Source organism: Ursus americanus, chromosome 13 (genome assembly GCF_024610735.1).
Source record: "Ursus americanus isolate L20-20 chromosome 13, mUrsAme1.1.p, whole genome shotgun sequence".
Taxonomy (NCBI): Eukaryota; Metazoa; Chordata; class Mammalia; order Carnivora; family Ursidae; genus Ursus; species Ursus americanus.
Genome location: NC_142139.1, coordinates 33385870 through 33400746, shown reverse-complemented (window position 1 = coordinate 33400746; position 14877 = coordinate 33385870). Strand labels below are relative to the sequence as shown.

General features: G+C 43.4%; 1 protein-coding gene across 1 annotated transcript in view; it reads left to right on the top strand.

Moving 5' to 3' along the window:
- FREM3 (FRAS1 related extracellular matrix 3) overlaps positions 1 to 6798 on the top strand; it is an 84079-nt gene extending 77281 nt beyond the window's left edge. Inside the window, 3 exon segments of the mRNA XM_045798633.2 lie at positions 1551 to 1700; positions 4253 to 4454; positions 4456 to 6798. Of these exon segments, the coding sequence (XP_045654589.2) occupies positions 1551 to 1700; positions 4253 to 4454; positions 4456 to 4492 (389 nt within the window). The 3' untranslated portion in view covers positions 4493 to 6798.
- The last annotated feature ends 8079 nt before the right edge of the window (positions 6799 to 14877 follow it).

The following is a 14877-nucleotide window of genomic DNA, read 5'->3' as shown; positions in this document are numbered from 1 at the left end:
TCAGAAGTATCAGGAACATTCATCAGCGGCAATGGTGGGATGGTGTGAAAGGTCTAGGCAAGAAGAAACGAGAGGATGCCTCCCTTCTCTGCCCCCTTCTCTGAGTGCAGGCCTCCCACCTGTGGGACACCTGAGGTGAGCCAATAGCAAGTGTGGCCCATCATAGCAAGTATAGAGCTATTCAAAATGTTAGGAAGCATGCGGTAAAGAACGTCTGATTTCTTGAAAGAGTTATATATGGCTTCCCAAAGCAGGTTACTCTCAATCACAGCCTTAAAAAATGAGTAGAAATGTATGAAATTGGGACTTCGGGAAGAGAGCTCCAGCTCAGAGAACACACCAGCAACAATGGCGTGTTGGGTATGTGGTGAGCTGTGTGGTGCAACAGGGCACAGGGCCAGTTATGGTGCCCAGTGATTCCAGACAAAAATGGACTCCAGTCAGATAAGGAGAGGTCTTGTACATCATAGTAAAACTCAGTAAAACTTTCCTCAGCATTAAGAGATCTACTAACATACAGCCTGAGCAAATAATACTTATAAACTTGATTTCTACCTTCCAAATTTTTACATTGAACTCAGATGTGCTTCTGTATTGCGTTATGCTTGCAAAGGCGTCGTCTCTACAATGTTAATTTTCCATTTACCATCTCAGGGGTTATTCCTCCATGGTGAAGCTGCTTCCTGGTGTTTACAGGTTTTTGCCTCCAGATTTCACAGTCTAAACAAACATTCATTTCAAATCTTTTCATGGCAGCACACCTAGTATGACAGCTAGACCTTGTGCAAACTTTAAATGGTCAGCTAAGTTCATAGGCTACTTTCTCAAACACAGAGAACTAGCTAGAAGTAGGCATACCCGTAAAAATCCCAACTTTCTCATTGTTGGACTTTTCCTCCGTTCAGGAGATGTATGCTACTCTTTCACCTGCCACCCCCCCAAAGTCTGACGCCCACTCTGGCTTCCTTCAACCTTCTCTTTCTAGGGAGTCCCTTCTCTGCCTCCAGGGGAGCGTTTCTGGCATCTCAGCTGATGGGACCCTGACTCCCCCCAGGATTTCTGTCCAACCCTGTGATCAACAAATATCGTGAGAAAAGAAACAGCAGCAGTCCCCGAATTCAGAACCCTGGTTGGACTGTCCCCCAACACAAAGAGAAATTTCTCCTGAGAAAAAGCCTTCTCAATTCCCCACCATCTTTTCCCAAATAACAGCTGACTTGTCTGAGTTACAGCTAGCTGGCCGGTTTTCCCCAATGGGGAAATTTCTTCATACGACAGAAATCTCTTGAAACAGGAAAATGAATAGAATTCTTACTGATCTTATCTCACTGCACCTCCTGGAGTCAGATTTGTGACGTGGTTTGTGTGTGTGTCTGTGTGTGTGTGTGTGTGTGTGTGTGTGCGCACGCGTGTTTTGTTGTTTTCTCCTCGAGCCTGTGGGATCTGTCAAGTCGGATGATTGTGACAAACACCCAGGGTCGCAGGAGCCCACAAAAGAGTTGGCCTGGAGGGCCGAAGTATTCTTAGTTTGTCCTCTGATGCCTCCCTAGAGCCTACCCTCCACTTTGGGGATGCCGAGTATCATGTCGAGGAAAGTGCTGGCTCCGTGGAGATCTGTGTCTGGAGGACAGGCCCTGACCTTTCCCAAGCGTCGTCTGTCACTGTGCGCTCCAGGAAGACAGAGCCAGCAGGAGCAGAAGGTGAGAGGGCCATTTAAAAATTATATCGTTATCAAGATGTATGTATAGGGTGGGGTCGAGTCTGTCAAGTGTGGTATGCCTGGTCTTTGTTGATAGACTCTGATTTTTAAGTTTCTCCTACCTGAGCACATAAATGGTCTGCATATGGAATGACTTCTGCTGTTTATAAAATAAATAGACTATTCAAACAGCAGCCTTTATGATCCGTTCATTACCCCCTGGCTTGTCATGGACCCAAATTAATTTTCCAAAGTTCAGAATATTTGTAGATACTGTAAACTGCTCATAAACAGTATTTTAGACCAAGGTACCCCTTTAATGGCTGAGCAAGGCCCATCTCCTGGGAAAATCCAGGCCCCTGTTGGACCCTAGAAGGAGAGGAGGTTTGCACTTGGACTCAGGCATTTTCCTTGGCTTCAAGCCGCATGTCCTCGTGTCCCACTCACCTTTGCCTCTCTTGATATGGACAATCAAGGCCTGGTCGTAAGAGGAGCTAGACAGTTCTGAGTAACACTTCCTCTGGGGAGCCTATCAGTTGCTTTACCAAAAAATAAAACAACCAATCCCAAAAGCAGAAGAATTCAACAGGAAAAGAAGGGGAAATTTCCACCTACGTCGATAGCCACATTTTCTCGTTTGCCCCCCGCAACCTTTCAATCTTCTGGGTTCTGGGCCATCGGTTCGTCCAGGACTAGCATCATCTATATCCAAGACAATGAGAATCTTTGAAGAGAAAAGCACGAATCCTGCAAGTAAAACCCAGCAACATAAAAGCCTATACTAACTAACAAGGCGTAAAGAGAGTAAAATAGGCATTTGCCTCTGAAAGTGTAAACCCAGTTTCAGCACGTACCCGGAAAGTTAAGGAATGTAAAGACAGCCAATCGGGTTGAGAGCACAGTGCTTGCTCTTGGAAGAATTCCCAGATTATAACCCTCCAGTGAATATATCACAGCATATGGTACATGAAACTAGTAATGTGCTTACAAGTTGGTTTGGGGGGGGGGGTGCTTTCTTTTCTTTTCTTTCTTTTTCTTAATTTTCAGAGGTCATTTTTTACTCTCTTTTTCTGGAAATGAAAATAAATAGACTAATTGGCTCATTGGGTTATTTGGCTTGTGGTTGGGAAAATAAATTGAAATTCGTTTAGATAAATTCCCTTGTGCACAAGTGATGATGAGCCTTCTGCTAGCTCTCAGGTAGGGATGGACTAAGAGAAGTGACTCATCTGCTCAGCTTGGTGAATTCACAATAACAATTACGCATCTGTGGTTACCTGTATCATTATAACTTGTCACATAATCTTTATAATTTCTTTGTACTACGTGCCTACTATTTGCCAGTCTCCATGCTAGAATCCTTGCTGTATTATCTCTAATCTTCTCAGCACCCTTGTAAAATAACAATAATTACCCCCATCTTGCAGTTAAAGAAACTGAGACTCAAGGAGGTTAAATAGCTTGTACAAGTAAGCAATGGACTCAAGATCCAAGCCACAGTGCGGAAGATCCCTTACTCTCCTCCCTTGGCACTTTTCAGTGTAATCTTGTTTTGTTTTTCTTAACATAATTATTTAATGGCTTTAAAAAAAATTTTTTTTGTGGGTGCCTGGGTGGCTCAATTGGTTAAACATTCGACTTTGGCTCAGGTCAAGATCTCAGCGTCCTAGGATCCAGCCCTGCATCGGGCTCTGTGCTGGGCTTGGAGTCCGCTTGTCCCTCTCCCTCAGTGCTTCTCTGGCACGAATGTTTGCAGAGATGACACTGTGTTCCCGTTGGAGTCTATCAAATGGCACAGTTTCCATTTATCCATCAGTGGTGCTAGTAACTTTGATCACTTGGTTAGGTTGGTATCTGCCAGGTTTCTCCATAATAAAGTTGTTTCTTCCTTTGCAATTAGTAAGTATTTTATGGAGAGATACCTTGAGACAATATAAATATTCTGTTTGTCGATTTATTAACATATTTATTTATATACTGAAGGTTTTCTATTTTATTCCATTGGTTACAATTTATTGCTGTCATTACATTTGATGACTTTTTAAATAAATAGTAAAGAAGCTATTGGGTCAAGTGACCCAACTCACAAAATAATTAATAACTCAGGAAGTAGGCAGAAACTCCATGCCTTGGTAAAACCAACCAGAATGTGGTAAGATTAACCAAGCATCTGACAAAGGCAAATGAGTGAAACCTAATGAAAATAAAATTCATGATAGTGACCTTAACAATTAAAATTTTTAAAGGTAAATTTCTTTATTACCAATTGAAGTTGCCTTCAGAGAGCCTTCAGTCTATCCGTGAGCTTTCTGTGGAAGTGCTTGGAAGGTGATGCCCTGATGAGGACGGCCGTGGTCATGGATGAGTGACTAGCATGGTATTTGGTAGAATATGGAAACTTCCCCTTTCTGGGCTTCGAGCCCACAAAATATGATTGTGAGGGTGCTGTGTACATAGAAGAATGCTGTCTTTCTCTGAAGGAAACTTTTTCTGAAGGAAAACTTCTGACAATGAATCCTACAGTCTCATTCTTGACTTTTCCTTTCCCACTAGCTGGAATAGATTATGTTGGCATCAACCGACATCTGGCCTTTGCTCCAGGAGTGCATAAGCAGATATTCCAAGTGATGATCCTTGATGACCCGGGACGGCCCATCCTGGAGGGTCCAGAGAGGTTTGAATTAGTTCTCCAGAGGCCAGTGGGTGCAGTGCTTGGAGAACCACATAAAACCACCATTTTCATCAACGACACCATCTGACTGTAAGCAGTGGGCTTGTAGCTCATTTGACTGAAAGACTTTTAGGACTTCAACACCCAGAAGACGTCTCAGAATGAAACTGTACATACTTAGAGCTTAGCAACTCTGGGATATCGATGATATTGTACTGTCATTGGTGTTATGTATATTCTGGTGATACATGCAAATATAGTTTATGTGACTGTGTGGAGATAGAGAGAGAGAGACACACACAAATACAAGAAAGGATTGAGCCCAGAAAGGATTAGACTGTGCCCTTGTTTTCCTTTTCCTATTTTCTTTACTTTGTTTCTAAAGCTAGTGAAAGCCATTGTCACCAATTAAATCAAAAGTTAAGAACAAAAGGGTCAGCTTCTCTTTGCCCATTGATGCTGGACATGAAGCACCTTTCAACTATATACATACTGTCGCCCTCTGTCAGTGTTTCGGGTTATTGTGATAAGAGCGCCCTAACTGAAACTTGCCGAGAAGCCCAAAGCTCCTTTTTGCCAATTGCTCAACTTTTCTCCACAAGTCTTACTCAGAGCCACTTAGGTATGGAAATCCTTTCATCACATGTCCCTTCCTTTGCAAATTCCTTTATAAAAGGGGATAAAAAAAATTAAATTATTTTTTACAATGCAAGTATCATAAAGAAGAAAGAAAAGTTGAAGAGTTGCATAAACCCCAAACTGCCCAATTCGTTCTTAAAGAAGTTTAAGTTGGCAATACAAATACCATCAGCATGCCTCTGCTAATACCACATAAATCAGAGTTTCCAAATTATTTTGAAAACCACATCTTCATTCTGGTGATTACCGTTTAGGTATTTCCTATGCAAATGCTTTTTAAATTTGTGTTTCAGACATGACTTAACCTAGTCACAAGCCAATATGACCCATGATAAAAACCACTTTGGGGGAAAAAAAAACAAAACACCATTTCAAGAAGCCTTCCCCACAGAAAAGGGAACAAGAAGGCTGTTGGCTACCACGAGGTCTGCATATATAGGGAGAGAAGTCCTTATCCATCATCAGCCTGGGTTTTGCTTCCTTGCTGGATAATATCAGCTTCCCCGACCAGAGAGATTTTTCCAAGCTACTTTGCAACCCTTGACCTCACTTCCCCTTCTGTAAAATGGTAAATTTGGCCTCAATTTCCAGTTCTAATTCCTGTCTGAGTACTTATCTACCAACAGAAAATCACCCTCCATCATCTTCTAATTTGCCCAGCTACCAGGATCAAAATTCTTTGAAACTTGGGATGCCTGGCTGGCTCAGTCAGTGGAGCACGCGACTCTTCATCTTGGGGTTTTGAGTTCAAGCCCCATGTTGGGTATAAAGATTACTTAAAAATAAAATCTTAAAATAAAAAACCTTTTAAACACAATTCAATTCAATAGATATTTATTGGGCTTCTCCAACATGACAGAAAGATATGAACCCTTCGTAAATGTCAAAAATAATAATAATAATGAAAAAACTACATAGTGGCCAGGATAACTGTCAGATACATCCCCCAGCCCCCAAATGGAGCAACCACCCTGAACTTGCCGCTGAGTGCTCTGTGCCCAGGAAAAATCTACGTTGTCAGCTTTGTCGAGAAAGCCACAGTGGATTTGGTTTTGAACCTGAAATTAATCCCAGTCTTTCAGTGTTTTTCAAACATTCTCTCTCTCCCGCTCTCTCTCTCTCTCTCTTTTCTGTCTTTGTTAAGGAACTCCATCCAGAAGAACGCAGTGTTTATGCAGACATCTTTTTTCCTGGGTGACATGACCAACAGTGCGTTCTGTGACATCTGTTCCATTCCTGGTTTCCTCCCAGGAAGACATGCCAGGGAAGCAAAACTACTTATTTTAGGCTCCTAGGATAAAGTCCAGTGTATTCTAGATATGACTTTAATCGTACTAAATGAATGTACATACTGAATGAAAGATCTAGTGGCCTGAAGGTGTGAAAAATACCCAATTTCCTACCAAGAATGGACTTACACACTATGGAAAATTGGGCTCATTTTCATTCCTCATATATTCTTCCCTCGTGCTAACATTTTTATGGAATAAAAAGTATATACATTTTTTTCTCATTAATACTTCAGTTTTCGGGGCACCTGGTAGCATAGTCCATTGAGCAATCAACTTGGTTTCTGCTCTGGTCATGATCTCTGGGTCATGGGATTGAGCCTCCCATCGGGATCCATGCTCAACTGAGTCTGCTTAAGACTCCCTCTCCCTCAGGGAGGGGGGTAGGGGAATGGGATAGGCCGGTGATGGGTAGTAAGGAGGGCACGTATTGCATGGTGCACTGGGTGTTATACACAACTAATGAATCATCGAGCTTTACATCGGAAACCGGGGATGTACTGTATGGTGACTAACATAATAAAAAATCATTATAAATTAAAAAAAAAAAGACTCCCTCTCCCTCTTCCCCTCCCCCCATTGCTCTCTCTTTCTCTCTCTCTCTTAAATAAATAAATCTTCAAAAAAAATACTTCCATTTTCTTAGGGATTTAGAAAGCATCATGGAGATATACCAGATGCCCCATGATGTCACTGCTACTGAATAAACTGTAAATGGGAAGATGTTATATATTTTATTCTAGTATCCAGACCCCAGTTTAAGGAGCCCATTTACAGGGTGAATGAAGAAGGCAGCCAAGGGCGGTCATTTACTGAAGGGGAAGAGACACGAGGCAGAAGTCCTCCATGCATGGCTGTACCCAGCAGGGCTCAGCCCACCTGATGATGGACCATGAGGCACAGCCCAACACCGATGACTCCACAAAGCATTTTCTACCAGGCAAGCATTCTAAAATTTTTTGCCACAAGGCACCACGATGTTGTACCTCCTAACCTTATTATATTATAAGAGTGAATAATTATAAGCAACCTAAATGGCCCATACTAAGGAAATTGTTAATTGAATTGTGGGGTAGCTACTTGATAGAATAGTAGGAATTCTAGATTACCAATGATCATGTTGCTGTTGCAACCTTTCAAAATATGGAAAAGAGTAAAAGGACATGCCTAGAAAAGATAATGACTTTGTGTTAGGGTCAAGAGATTATCATCCATTTTTTTCCAAACATACTCTATAGTTATATTGGTAAATATATGTGTTCAAGAGCAAGTTTTTGTTATTTATGAAATTAAGGAAATTAAGCAGGTTATAATGACCTTACTCCGTTATATTATCACAACTGATGACAGAGTCAAGTGGGGTCCCTTGGGAACATCAGCCCCGACTTTGGAAAAATGAGCTGGATACAAAGAGGTATCACCAAAACTATATACAACAGAAGTGAAAATAAAAGAAAAAGGTAAGCAGGGTTGAGAAACAGGGTTTCACCAAATGTGTCTCTAAATATAATAAGGTGGAGACAAGGAAACAAAACAACCAGAATTTGACAGGTGTAGGAGGCTGAAAATGGCCTCCACCGAATTTAGGTCTTCCTGGAACATATGAATTTTGCCTTACCCGGAAAAAGGATCTTGGCATATGAAATTAAATTAAGGATCTCATTGGGAAGATGGGAAGACTCTCCTGGGTGGGCCCTAACTGTAATCACAAGTGTCCTCATAAGGGAGAGTTGATGGAGATCGCAGATAGAAGAGAAAAGATTGGGTGATGGGGCCACAAGCCAGGGGAGGCCGGCAGCCACCAGAGCTGGGAGAGGCCAGGAGTGGCTCTTCCTCTAGAGCCCCTGGGAGGAGTGAGGCCTTCCCACATCTAGACTTTGTCCCGGTGACACTGACTTCAGACTTCTACACCTGTATCCCTCTGTAAGTCAAATTCCTACTGCTCAGACGAAGGGCCAGTAATGATATGATCTTCATACCCTTGGAGGAATATTTTCAGAGCAAGGGACATATATGCAGCTGTTTTCCTTTCCCTTTACTCGTTCACCAGTCTCTCTTGGGCTCTCAAAGGACCTCACCAGTTGTCATTTGAAGAACCAGTGCTTCAGACCTTTCCATTCTTAGTATGGTGGCATATCTTGACACTATGATATGTCTGTCAACTGAATTCAGTTGAGAGCAAACACAAATATGCTGAACTTGGTACAAAGCCTTGTTCTTTGACTCTACAATGAAACATCAATTAAAATAATGATAGGCAATCAGAAATCACAAAAGCTTGCCTTGTCCACCCACCCCCACATTTATAATGTTAAACTAGGAATTTAAGTTCAAAATGACAACACAAAAAAAAAGTCTACCATAATTTTGTGTCAAGAATAATTTATTGTAAAAAAATATATATTTTATTGTAATTCCTTAAAAATTGGTGATTTGTGTGGTGACTCTCTACTAACCAAAAAGTTTAACCAGAACTACTCAACCCATATTTCTAGAAATTCAGCTGTTTACTTACTGTTCTTAATATGATCTGTTTGGTAAATGTTAGGAAGCATGAAAAAACAATTTGCTTCTGTAACAGACGAGCACTGTGGATGTGATGGTGTTCTGTAAGGAAAAGAGGTTGGGGTGTTGTACATTACGCCTCATGTCCTTACCCTGAGTATCACTGAGCACCTGCATAAATGACTGAATACAGATTATGCATTTGACATTCCTAAAAACATCTTCAGTAAAAGAAAGGTCGAGTCTGTCATGTGACTCATTCTATTTCCAGCACCTGACACCACACCTGGCACATAGGATTGTGTTTCAAGATTACCAAAAAAAAAAAAAAAAAAAAAAGCAAATAAATTGATTGACCCCCATGTATTTGACCAAAGTGCTCTTCTTAAAGGAATTTTTATTGGGTCAGGGTTCCCGCAGGAGAGTCATGGCACACTCAAAAGTACTTAACCCGAGAGCGTTCAGTGAGGGGAATATTGCAGAGGTTTCGAGAACCAAAAGGGGTGTAGAAGCACTGAGGGACCAGCGACAACGAGGAGTCATGACCACCATGAGGCTGAGGGGCAAGCACAGAGCGGTGTACCAGAGCCTCGAAAGAACGATAGCTGGAACCCTACGGGGAGAGGAACCAACCAAAGGAGCCACGTGTGCGGGGCGAGCCAGGGAATCAGGATCCCAAGCTCTCCGCTCCTACGCCCTGCTCTCCTGCACGCTCGTCCCATCAGGCGGACCCAACAGGAAGCCGGAGGGAAAGGGAGCCCAGTTGCCGTGGTCCACGGGACTCATCTCCTGGGGCATCAGAGAAGCAGAGACAGTGGATCTGGAGGAGACAGACCGAGACGGTAACAGCTCACGGGTGAACTGTATGTACAGCCTCTACCGGACTTAGGAGCCTCCGAGTCGGAGGAAGCTCCGCTCATCGCTCCCGGGTGGTGTTCTACATCCAAATCCGAAGGACAAAGGGACAGATGGATGCAATAAAACAAGAACAACAGTTTCTTCGGCACAGTCACTTCAGGTTTGTCAGTAAACATCCTGGAGCGGAACACTGCGATAATCTAACGAAAAATATGGCAAATACACTGGGACCGCGTATGGCCCATTTTGCTGTTTGGGAAATGCTGTTCATATATCTCTCTTTCCGATGGCCAAAGCTCTTGTGTACGTTGAAAGAAATCGATACTGTCACACCTGTCACCTTTCCAGCTGTGCCCCAAGTGATGTCTCTTCTCATTGATGATGACACAGCTGCCACCAAAAACAAAGACAGACCTCTGCTGGCTTCCCACTTGTGTGTACGACCGTAGGACATGTTTTTCAGTGCTCTGCTCAACCCAGCGCACACCAGCCCTCAAAATAGTCACTTGCCCTCCTAGCTAATAAATACCACAGCTATGATGGAGGCAAAAATCTGTGAGCCTCCTGTTTTTGCTTACTCGTCTATAATCTGACATCCTTTAAGGCTCGAATTACTTTAAAACCTTGATGCTGGTGTTTCCGTCGGTAGATATCGATTCTTCTCAAATTGGAGTGTGGGTGCTTCCCCATGGATACCTGCCGTGGTGCCAGGATGGGCCAAAGCAGATCGTAATGTGAAATTTGATGCATCTCCCTCGAGCATTAGTGATATGTATTTGAGATGTTTTATTGAAAACAAATATAGTACAGAAGAAAATAGAAAATTTGCTTTACTATGACAAACCACAAATTTTAAAAATGTTTTGTCCTTTCGGCTTCTTGCTCAGCTCCCCAGGGTGACACGTACGTGGCCTTTTTGCGGGCAGAGCTACTGTCAGGAGAAATATTTGATCCACGCAGACATAACCTAAAAGAATGCATCTTTTTTTCCTGCCATTTTTTGGGTCTCATTTGAGGCCCGTAATCCCAAATCTTCCAATTACGAGAACACAAGCACCATCTGCTAGGCCGAGAGCATTAATGACACCCTGACCCTGTGTGGCTGGCTGGCCGCAGCTCCCAGCACCGGGGTGGGGACCGCAGGAGTCAGACTGCAAAGCTTTCTTCACCGACACAAAATCAATCACACTTGACCCCATCTACGTCCAAGCCAGTTCAAGGCTACAGCGTGCAGCTCGAGCTGTCAGTACCGCCAGTGATGCGGAGCTCGCACTTCTGAGTCCAGTTGTCATGGTGCACGAAGAGGATGGGGACTGGTAGTAGCCCAGTGGCAAATTCCTTGGTACAAGGGCTACAGAATGAAAAGAGAAAATTAGAACTGCTTGAAACCTCCAGAAGTTGGCCCCTGTCACGTTCATTCTTTACCACTGAAATAACATGATTTCTGATATATGAAAAATATCTAAGAGCACAATAAATCAGACTTGGGGTTAGGGATTTTTTTTTTACTACACCCTTTTTGAATTTTTTTCTGTACTAGAATGAGACAAATGGAAGATAAAAGGATTTTTTTAATTTTCCAAAAAAGAAACCCTCGTGCATTGTTAGTTTGAATATAAATCAGTGCAGCCACTGTGGAAAATGGTATGGAGGTTCCTCAAAAAATTAAAAATAGAAATAGCATACAATCCAGTAATTCCACTACTGGGTATTTACCCAAAGGAGATGAAAACACTGATTCAAAGATACGTGCATCCCTGTATTCATTGTAGCATTATTTACAGTAGCCAAGAAATGGAAGCAACCTGAGTGTCCATCCATGGACAGATAGATAAAGAAGATTCCACGGGGGGCTGGGGGGCTCAGTTGGTTAAGCATCTGCCTTCGGCTCAGGTCATGATCCTGGGGTCCTGGGATCGCGTCCCGCATGGGGCTCCCTGTTCAGTGGGGAGCCTGCTTCTCCCTCTCCCTCTGCTCCTTTCCCCAACCCCCACTCGTGCTCACGCTCTCGCTCTCTCTGTCACTCTCAAATAAATAAAATCTTTAAAAATAAATAAAAATAAATTCTTAAAAAAAAAAGTTTCCACGCACAGGGGAATACTACTCAGCCATAAAAAAGAACGAGATCATGCCATCTGCAACAAAATGGATGGACCTACAGGGCATCATACTAAGTGAAATAATTCAGACAGAGAAAGACAAATACCATACGATTTCACTTGTATGTGGAATCTAACAAACAAAACCAATAAAAAATGGAAACAGACTCATAAATACAGAGAACAAACTGGTGGTTGCCAGAAGGGACGGAGTGGGGGCATGGGTGAAATAGGGGAAGGGGATTAAGAGGTATAAACTTCCAGTTATAACATAAATAAGTCACAGAGATGAAAAGTACAGCAGAGGGAATATGGTCGATAATATTATAATAACGTCGCAAGGTGACTACTTACATGGTGAGCGATGCAAAATGTATAGAATCGTGGAATCGCTGTTGTGCACCTGAAACTAATATAACATTGCATGTCACCTGTACTTCAATAATAAAAATTTTTTTAACTCTCCAAAGTGTTATAAGTTTTGTAAGTTCGAGTCCAATGCATACATCCACATTAGCAGGACTGTATGATAGGCTTGTTTTGGGTTGACCATCAGCCAGGCACTCCGTTAAGTGCTTTACACACACGTTTTCATTTCATCTTACAGCATTCCTAACCGGTAGGTATTATTATCTTCAGGCAAAAGAACCATTTTACAGGTAATGAGACTGAGGTTCTGAGAGCGTCGACGGATTGTTCAAAGTCATCTGGAGAGTCAAGATTGCAACTCAGGCTGATTCTAGAGCCAGAGTTCTTCCCAGGTCAGCCTGTGCCTCAATACTGTACTGCAAAGAAACAAAAACCAAATGTGATGATGTCCCCTAAGTGCTGTAAGAGCTGTAAGATGTCCTAGACAATAATTTTTGAAGATTATGGTATTGCCCTTACAATATCAGGGTCAACACATTTCCAATGTCTCCTTAATAAAATACATTATAAATGTTACACATAATATGTACAGACAAAGGTATCGATGTCAATTCTAGAGGTAGCTACCACTGAATTGCTTAACTCAAGTAGATATAACGCTACTAGAAATACATTAATTGAGGAGAATCGGAAAACGCACAGCTTTTACACTCATGAAAGGAATGTTGAAGCAAAGGGATACCCGTCTCCAGGCCACAGAACGCATGCCCAGTCTCGGGGTGTGAGGCGGACAGCAGCTTTCTCTAAAACAGAACACCCTGCTTTTGCGATCGTGGGGGTAAAGGGTCCAGGTCAGGGCCGGGCGGGTGGGACTCTCCACGAGGAGGAAACTCTACACGCTACCCAGACCTCATATCAATGCAAACCCCGTGTAACAATTTTGAGCCCTAATTTATCGTTTTTTTCACTGCATCCAGACTCCCTCCCCGCCCCTCAGCAATCTCCGGCTGGCTAGCTGTTGTAGACAATAGTAATAATTTCTTCCTCCTCTTTCTTTTCTCAAGTCATTCTGAATCTGATCCGTTGTGTGTCTTACCTAAAATGAACAAATTGGAAATAATTTCAGTAAGCGTGTATTTGTGTGCGTATTTATGACTCTCTATGTCCACAGTCCTATCTTTCAAGGACTAGAAGAAACCCGTCAGAGGGTCAGCTCAGTGCCTCCGCTGAGGAAAGTGTTCCACAGGTTTGCATCCTGTGGAAACAAGAAATCAGGCCTGTCTGGATGAGGAATTATTTGACAAAAATACACTAAAAGAGGGGCCCCCGGCTGGCTCAATCGGAGGAGCATGTGACTCTGGATCTTGGGGTCATGAGTTCGCACCCCCCTTTGGGTACAGAGATGTCTTAAAAATAAATAAACTTTAAAAAAATACATTTAGAGATTATTATTACTAATCAATTTATTCCAAGCTTTTTTCCTTTGGGATACGAAGTCAATAATTTACAAAGACAAAACTGTGTCAGTGACTCTATTTTCTCATCTGCAAAATGAGAACATCTCCTTTGTAGGAATTGTTGGGAAAAAATGCGACAATGTGTGTACATTAGTACTTAGGAGGCATTGACAAATGGTAACTACCATTTCTTTCCTTATTCTTATGAACCCTGGCCTAGCCAGTGCCTTTAGTCTTCATTAGCATTGGTTTCCCCTGGCCTCGGTCAGCCCCACCTGCTTGGCCCAGGAGGAGCTGACTCCTGCCCCGGCCAAGATTCAATATACGGGGCCTGATGGCGCCTGATGACCCCCATCTGATCAAAAGAACTGTGACGAGCCCACACACAGATGGTAAGCATCACCATAAAACCAAAGGGATAATAATTGCATTCACTGCAAGGAGAAGGGGGAATCTTGGGGCCATGCCACGGCCCCTGGGAGAGCTAGAGATACAGGGGGGATCCAGGTGTCCTGGCCCCTAAGCCCTGCCCTAGGCAGGCTACCTCTCCGTGTTCCGGGAATGCTGCCTGTCCTCTCCACATGGCTCTGGACCCACTTCAGGCTCATGTTCAGCCGTAATGGCACCTGCGGAGGCAACCACAAGTGCTCCAATCTTCTCAATAACAGTGAGCTCCCTGCCAAGCATGGCTTCACCACAACACCTGCCAGGCACGGACAGAGCACCCCTGACAGCACTGCACCTCCCTGAGATCCGTCTGTACCCTGCACTCTTACCAGAACCCCCACCTGGAGTCCTGCGTCTGGGAAGTCAGTAGTCACTAGAACACGTCGGGAACTGTTGGCTGAGCGTGGTGACGGCCAGGTTTGCTTGTGAGAGTCTCTGCTGGGAAGGGGCACAGCGGGGCTCCCGACTCTGGGACTGAGGACAGAGCAGCCATGCGAGGCTTGGGGAAATCCTGAGTGTGGGTGATCCCCGGTGGACCTGGCTCATGAGGGAGACGCTCTGGAACTAAAATTCCAAGTGAGCGTGACACCACTGTCCTCCACTCTCACTAGTTGCCTTATTTGAAGTTGACAAAATAATTTTTTTCTCACTTAATCCTTAGTCCCACGTGAAGTATGTACAAATGCCCCACCCTAAAAATAAAAACACCCGGAGTTACTCAGGCACCAGGGGCAGAGCTAAGACTTGAACCACATCGCCTCCCTCCCAATTCCACACTTGCACAGCGTGCGGAAGAAAGGAGAGCACGCGCCCAGCCGCCGGTGACCAGCGCGTGAGCAGGTCC